Genomic DNA, 8,136 nt, shown 5'->3' with positions numbered 1-8,136 from the left:
CTACAGGAAAGTTGTCCTCCCTGAGAGTTTACTCTTGATAGAATATTTCACACGGCACTCTCTCATCTCTAATCTTTGTGGCATCATCCTCAATTAAAACCACCCTTTTCACCTGTGTCACTGTTATAAACGTAATTAAGCCAATATACAGTAATAATGGGCTCTGTGTCCAAACAGATAATTATGAAGTGGAGATTCAGACAAGTGTGAACAAGGCCAAACATTGTGCTTATCTATTTTGGCATTTGACCCAACATTAAGTTATAATGATTTTATTACCTTGTCATTGTGTCTCTATGGAGCTGTTGTAAACATTACTAATAAACAGCTTCGGCTTTGCTTGATAACACATCTCTATGATAACAATGAAATAATAATAATAATAATAATATTTGGCCATACATTGCAATACTTGACAGCTGTCATCATTTAGTTCTGTATTTGCTTTTTCACTGTATAAAATAGTGAAATTTTATGTATTTTTGTCATATATTTTTGTGATCAAAGCAATTTATTTGTCATACGTTTGCTGCTGGATTAAAACCTGACACTGGCTGAAAGGAAGACAAACCCCCTTCCTACTGATTTGAATGAGTATTAGAGTATTTTATTAATGAAAGTAATAATAAGTATTAGTATTATTTATTAGTAAAATATATAGTTATCAGTAGCACTTGTAGTTGTAAACATTGTATTAGACTACATTAGAGTGGGTTAAGGTATAACTTATTATGACGTATTTATGGATTCCTAACATCATCTGTGTTGAGGTGTTTGTCCTGCTTTGTTCACCATCAGCCGTACAATTCTGCTTCATTCTGTAAAACTCCTAATAAATTAAGGTCAAACTTGGGCTACATTTGAACAGAGGACTGAGCTGATGCCTCTGTGGTGCATCTGAAGTAAATGTTTAGGCTCTGACCTCAGTGCCGTAGTAGACACCACAACATAATGTATTGCTTTGTTTGAGAACAATTATCCTGCTGTTTTACTCTGGGCATCTTTGATGTTGCAAAGAAAACCCCAGTAATGGTCTAAAGGTCACATACACCACATACTGTACACGTCAGGCTTCCAATACACTGTTTGTTTCCATCTTTCTCCAGTTTCCATATGCAAGTTTGCTACCACCTGCCTAACATCTACATTCTAAAGCAAATCCTGAGCTGCTGAGCAGCGCGGTGGTGTGTGGGTGTGCCCTGAGCTGAGAACACCACTCTGTGAGCCAGGCGTCCAAGGAGGATGTTCTCAAGTGAAAGAACCTAATCTTTCCCAGCAGGGATCTAAGCAGCTCTGTAAGTGTATGAATGGAGATAATATCTCTATAATGAGGCCTGTTTTGTACCATCGAAGTCCTCAAAAGGGTCTGAAACCTGACCTTCCTCACAGCCCTGACAATCCCTCAGTAACAGCTGCCTATTATTAATTGTTTTGCCTCCGTGTTTCCCCCCTTTCTATCTGTGTTATTGCCACTAACACTTGACACAACGCTTTTATGTGCAAAAAAAAACAACAAAAAACCTTCACAGACTTCTATAGAAGTTGATCCAAGTTCTAGAGCAAGGGGATCATTAGAATTCCATTGATTATCATATCCAGCTTCTCTAAGCCCGAACATAACAAAGTGGCAGACGACAAATTAAAGACAGCCTGTTCTACTGGATGAAGACCCAGCACAGGTGTCATTGGGCTGAGATTGAGTTTGTCCTTGTCCTTGAAGATAAATACACCACAGGAAGTCTATGTGGTGAGTATGTTTCTTATGTGAAGTGTTTGTATTTGCTACTGAGGGAGCCACATAATAACAGGGCTGTGTGCAAATTCTTACCAAGACGTAAGAGAACTACTGAACAATGAGAAGATGCCCGACTATCAAAAGATATTTAATATGCAATCCCTACCAACTGAGCAGAATATGAAGGCGTAAGGTTTAAAGATATACGTCTGTATAAAAGTTTAATATCTTTGAGCGAACTTTGAGGATGACACGGCATCATTAAAGTCTAAAGTGTGTGCCGTCTCCTTGTATAACCTAATTATGAGCATGACACATCTTTTGATAATTGTACTGATTCCGTAAGCTGAAACACATTAGCTGTGTTTGCTGGGAAGCCCACTCTCTGTGCGATGAGTCATGACAGTCCAATGGTTATGTCCTTTGCGGGATCTTTTAATTCCATCTACTTTTGAACGTAATGCACAAGGATGAACAATGTGTGATTAATAGAAGATAATATTTTACAGTTGTTTACTCTGATGTGATGCAGAATCATCGTCTGCTGAAGTAGATATCACAGTTTAGGGTGATGTGTTCATTTCCAGGTTTGACATTTTGTTGCCACAGAGGACTTTTATTTGTTAGCAAGGAAGGTTCCTGTGGAAGCAGACGTACTCCTAAGGGACAAGCCACAAATTTGCATAAGCAATACACACACACAGAGAAAAAGAAAGAGAGAGAGAACTGGCATTACAAGAAAAGCTCCATGTCTCCATTAAGTTTCTGCGACCAGGTGAAGCAGTTTTAAAACAGTCCTTTAAAAAAAAAAGAGCTGTTAAACAAATAGTCAGCCCCTACAAAGGTGTGCAAAAGAATCCACATGATCAAAGTTTTTCAGAACCGCAGCCTTGTCCTTGCCTGGCCATTATCAGGCCCCATGAATGCCTGTCTTCTCTTCTTTTGTTGCTCAGTGCATTGACAGTCACTCACCCGGCAATGACTGTCACACCAGTGCAAAGAGCCAGCCGCCAACAGGGGCCAGCCACATCAAACGAGGCTGTCAAGGGGCCCTACTTGTGAACCGTGGCAACAAACACCTCCTGATCTTCACCTATAGCTCAGCAGCAGACACCCACCACTGTGCCCAGCCACTGCACTCACTGAGAAAAGATGTACTGGTCTGGACCTCTTTTCTCCCGACCCGCTCCCCCCTCACTTTGTCAAGTAGTGGTTGAGATAACCTCCAGCATGCTGAGACACAAAGAGCTGCTAAAGTGTTTAACAGATGCACAACAGAGTGATGCTGACACGACCAGGGGTCAGCAAGTAACTTTGAAGGAGAGTCAGTTCCACGTGAAATTTGGAGCCAAGACACACATGATTAAAACTGCAAGGTGTTATGGCCTTAAAAAGAAGTGTTCAGAGAATCACTGTGTTCAGAGCATAACAACAATTGCAATCAACTGTGTGTGACAAACAAATCCTTAAAAGCAAACCCAACAATTTCTTAAGCAAATTACAAGAGATAAGAAGTACGAGAATAGATATCTCTTTGTGTTTGTATGATTTTTATATATAGATATCATTTTTTTATATTAAATGAACTAGGTATCAAGTATATATATACAAAATATCAAACATATAGACAGAAACACGACACTGAAGGACAATTGACATTTTGCTTGACCTCTAGTCTTAGTTCGGTAAATGTGGTGTGACTGCCACCTGTAGGACACATACAGTAAAAACCTTGCATGCACATTCATTAAACATATTTGGAAGTCGAGAAGTATAATTGTATTTTGTGTTTTAAGTCTGCTGTGCATTTAATTATTGGGAAAGGAAAACACAAACTAATGTGACCAAATGAAAATCAAATTTACTGCAAGAAATTTATATATATTTATTTTTATATATAGCTGAAATAACTATTAGAAAGTTTTTGACTTGAACGCCCGCTGGAAGACCAAACGACTAAGACTCGTGCCTCATGCTCCGGATCCGCAACCGGAAATAAGAACCATACAACGTATTCCTAATTCCGTTATACAAACGTTCCAATATCAGCGCGCCCCTACAGTTGACCGCTGACATTCACATTTTGATTTTGAGTTTAGTCTCTTAGAACTTTTCTTTAATAGAAAGAGCGCGTGTTGACGACTGTAACAGAAAAGCTCATTGATGAAAATCGTTTTTAGTTTTTAGTTAATAGTTCAGCTATATATACTGTATTTATATCTACATGCAGGGCCTGAGTGGGCCCCTTTTAAGACAAACATAAATATACCAGAGAAGGGCAAACTTGCCTTTTTAACAATGCTCTTCTAAGAAAGTCTGCTTTTGCTTTTTACCTTAGCTGTCCTCAAAGAGTGTCGTGCTTGACCAGGTCCAGTCAACATCAGCCAGAAGACAAGAGGGTGGAGGAGAAACAATCCATCTGATCACATCAGGTGCCTTTATCTAGGATCCAACTTCTTCACACTCGGTTAGCTCTGGGAATTAACGAAATAAAATTCAAACGTCAGTGTGAATCAGAGCTTTATTTTATTTGGTAGAACAATTATTTCAAGAAAAATGTGATATGTTGTAAATACAGGCTAAGTTCATACATAGCAGTAGTGAAATATTATATCCAAGAAACAAAAGAAATAAGTTTATGAAATAGTTAATAATTTGAGAAGTGGTCCTATAATTTCTGGTTTTGTACATTTGTGAGGGAAACTTTGAACATTATAAAAAAAAAATTATAGTTTCTTGCTTATATTATATTGGTAGTTTTAAGAAGTGGCTGCAGCAGACAAACATTTGTGATTCATCCATCTATCCTAAAAAAAGCATGTCAGAAAACCTACTCCACTTGATCCAAACTAAAGAGAGTAATACTGATACTTTCTACTGCAAAATATATTACATAATAAAGATAGTGTCGTAGTACATTTAGTAAAGTCCATGCAAGTTAAGTTTCTTAATTAAAAGTTTTTATAATCAATTGCAGAAACATGTGTTAGTCTGTTATGGAGTACAACAGCAGTCCCCAACTTTTCTTTCAATAGTTAAATTAGTAAAAAATAAGTATTCTTTCACTGTGTCCCACTGCAGCCCGGTACCAAATGACCTATGGACTGGTACTGATCTATACAGTCTTCCATTTACAACTGGCCCTTCAAGGGGAACTGTATTGCTAATGTGGCCCGCGATTAAAATAAGAAACCCCTGGTCTAATTTCAACTCGGAAATGGATGTCGCGCTCTCGATTTATCTGCGATCGTGTGGTTACGTCTTTAAAAAAGCGATATTCTCGTCACTTGATTAGCGTGGTCTTATTTAAAATGGCCGCCTACTGCTGAGAAGTAACGCGGTTATAAGATGTCAACATGTCGCTTCTGAGATTATGTGCCTTTGCCAAATGCTTAGGTCGTCGCGGTTTTCTACAAACGCCCGCCGTTCGGACGTCTTTTGCTGACGACTGTCAGCTATGTTCGTCCCTGAGAAACCGGACCGGACGCAGGCAAATAACAGGTCAGCTGGAGATGGTTCCTCCACAAGCGTTAATGTCACCATGTTGGTGTATTCCCATAATCAGCATCTTAGTGTGAACAAAGTTGTGTCTTTAGGTTTTTGAAGTGCAGCGTGACTTTAATCAGTACAACAGTATCATTTCTCAATGAAATGGCAGTTAACCTGTAAGAAGGTCGTACATGAGTTTGTAGTTAAGCATAAAAGAATACAGTGTACTTTGATAGTTACTGCACCTTTGTTTAAAAAGTATTTGTAACAGAAAACCGAATGTGTAAATTGTTACGTTTGTATTGTTTTATAATACAGCGAGGATATGTTTGAAATAAAAATCTGCATCCCAAGAACCCATACTTTATTAAACAAATAACTATAAACAATACATAACCTTGTTGTAATAAACGGCTGTATGACATTTGTTGTTGTGCTTTATTTGCAGGTACAGCTGTCCACAATCAGAGAACAAACGTTTCCTTTGTTTTCCCAAAGAAAGAAGATGTAAGGAAACGTTTGCCGGAACATTCCCAACTATTAGATGGTAGGTTGTCGTCCTTACCAAGTTACAGCTTCGACCACTCTTTGTGGCTGTGGTATCACAATATTAAGAAATATGAGGATACCTTTTATCCAGGCCACATGTTTGCCTTGTGTTTTATTTCTGAATTTTTGTGCTTTTTTTTTTTTCATCTGACAGTGCTTGAAGCCAGGGTCCACCAACTCCTAAGTCATGTTACAGATGTCCCACATGCTCAGGTTCCGTTTCATCGACCGCCCTCTTCTAAAAATATTATTTTATCAGGCATCAGTCCCAATAAACAACCCCAAAAGGTTACAGACAAACCTAAATCAAAAGTTAAAGCAGATGCCAAATCTCTGACAAGTCCCTGGAAACAAAGAATAAGTCAGGAGAAGAAAACCCGTCTTATACAACAGCAGCACCTACGGAATGTCAAAATTGATCCCAGCAAAATCATGTCATCTGTGCATCATGACATAGCACACAAAACAATATTTTTGACACCTAAAAAGACTGCAACGTCAACAAAAATAATGAGCAAAGTCAAGAAGGTATCAGATAAAAATGATGCTAAAGCAGCCATTCCACAAACAGCTACATCGACAGTCACCAAAGGTGCTGGGGAAGTCTCTAAAAAGCTCAGTAAAATGGAGCAAAAGCCATCTAAGAACAGTACTAAGGAAACCACAGAGGAGGCAGCTAAAATGGAAAAGCCAAAGACCAGTCTCCGACAGAAGCTAAACCAGAAAACCACTGCAACATGTCCACAGGAGGGTGCTAGAGGATCTGCATCTGTGGAAGTCCGACACTCCGTCCGTGCCTACTTGGAGGCATGTTTGTTTTCAGGCAACATTGACACGGGCCACAGTTTTCTGCTGAAACTGCACAGAATGGAGGACCGACGGAAACATCTGAACACAGATATTTACAATATCCTGATGAGCGGCTGGGCGAAGAAGGTCAGCATGAAAATGTTTGTTGTAGTTTGTCGACTGTAAACAAAAGTAAAGGAATGCCTCATATGGTTTTGTTATGAGTGGTCCAATAGGTCATTTTAAAAATTATAAAATGTAAAGAGTCACCCAATGTTGGGTATAATAATGTCAGACAGCCTTTTAGAGCTTATTCTGTCTGGAATGTTCAAATGTATTCTTTATAAAGAGTTGGAGAACATACAACAAAAGGGTTGAACAAAGTGACCCAAGATGGCCCACTTTTTGTTTTTAAACAAAGTTCTTAGACCTGCCCCTAATGTTCATTAAAAACACTGTTATACTCTTTATGTAAATGTTACCTCTACTCTTCTGCAAAGATTACATCAGTAAAATGTTTTTTTTCTGCCAATGGAATGCATGAAGAAAGAATATAAATCTTTCATCTCAGTGGAACATTAATGTAAATGAATATTATAATGAAACAAACAAACTTATTTTATGTGTTTCATGAACTGTTCTTTACTGTGCCCAAGTTTAATGCTGTTGTTTGTTCTCACTGTTTTTAGGGCTCATTAAACAATGTTGGCCAACTGTTTATACTCTTAGAGGAGGCAGCTCTGAAACCAAACCTGGGATCTTACTCTGCTGCACTGGAGTGTATGGGCCGCTGGGTCACCTGCCCCTCCAAGGTCATTACCAGGTACTGGTTCACATGCACACCCCACATCTACAAAACATACACTGAATTGTTAGCTATAGCAACGTAAATGTGATTTAATATATAATGACACGATTAGCAGGACAGCAGTACGCAGAGCCACCAGCAGAGGTCGTACTACCACCATAAGTGTTACATTGCCTTCTCTCTTAGTTCTTATTAGTTTCCACCACCTCTCAAAATCTACAGTTATGCTGAAAGCATCAAACTATACTCCCTTTTTATTTTGTTTCCTGTGTTCCTTGGGTTACACGCCCCTCCCGCTCTATCCAAACAGAACTGACTTTTGTCTCATTCAAATAATATAATTTTACAAACCTGTGAAAAGCAGTTTAACTTCAGAGAGCATGCAGACTTAGTGTTAATTAGATTAGCTTTATGAGTATTTTGAGCACTACCATTAGCAAGCGCAGGCCAAAACACTAGACATTTTCATAAGAGGATGAAAACTTTAGTTGGTTAAAAACCTGCAGCGTGGTTGTCAGTGGTTTATTGTGTTGTCAAAAATACAGGTAGCAGTTCAGAGGGAAGAACATGGTTGAAAAAAAATCCTGTCCTTTGTTATTATATCAAATAGAAAAATGGAGATTTACAAGAAATATTGATATATATTTTGGCCTGCATCTCTCCTGATATTTCTACAGCTTCTAATGTTTAAGTTTTCCTCCCACAATAGAACAGTCATCTATGCACACTCCAGGTTCTTTCTGAAGGGAGTGCCATGTCCTCTAGA

The 8,136-nt window shown here is 38.6% G+C and overlaps 1 protein-coding gene across 3 annotated transcripts in view; it reads left to right on the top strand.

Moving 5' to 3' along the window:
• Window positions 1-4,962: 4,962 nt before the first annotated feature.
• Window positions 4,963-8,136, top strand: part of polrmt (polymerase (RNA) mitochondrial (DNA directed)) — a 30,795-nt gene continuing 27,621 nt past the window's right edge. For all 3 annotated transcript variants that reach the window (XR_003048954.1, XR_003048953.1, XM_008338558.3), the window contains exons 1-4: window positions 4,963-5,236; window positions 5,673-5,771; window positions 5,928-6,709; window positions 7,252-7,385. Coding sequence is in view for 1 of the 3 variants with exons in the window: in XM_008338558.3 (XP_008336780.1) it covers window positions 5,092-5,236; window positions 5,673-5,771; window positions 5,928-6,709; window positions 7,252-7,385 (1,160 nt within the window). In the remaining 2 variants the exon portion in view is untranslated. The remainder of the gene's footprint in view (window positions 5,237-5,672; window positions 5,772-5,927; window positions 6,710-7,251; window positions 7,386-8,136) is intronic.

The sequence above is a fragment of the Cynoglossus semilaevis genome, chromosome 2 (genome assembly GCF_000523025.1).
Source record: "Cynoglossus semilaevis isolate Cse_v1.0 chromosome 2, Cse_v1.0, whole genome shotgun sequence".
NCBI classification, from domain to species: Eukaryota; Metazoa; Chordata; class Actinopteri; order Pleuronectiformes; family Cynoglossidae; genus Cynoglossus; species Cynoglossus semilaevis.
The sequence above is the reverse complement of the archived record's forward strand: the minus strand, read 5'-3'. Positions and strand labels throughout refer to the sequence as shown.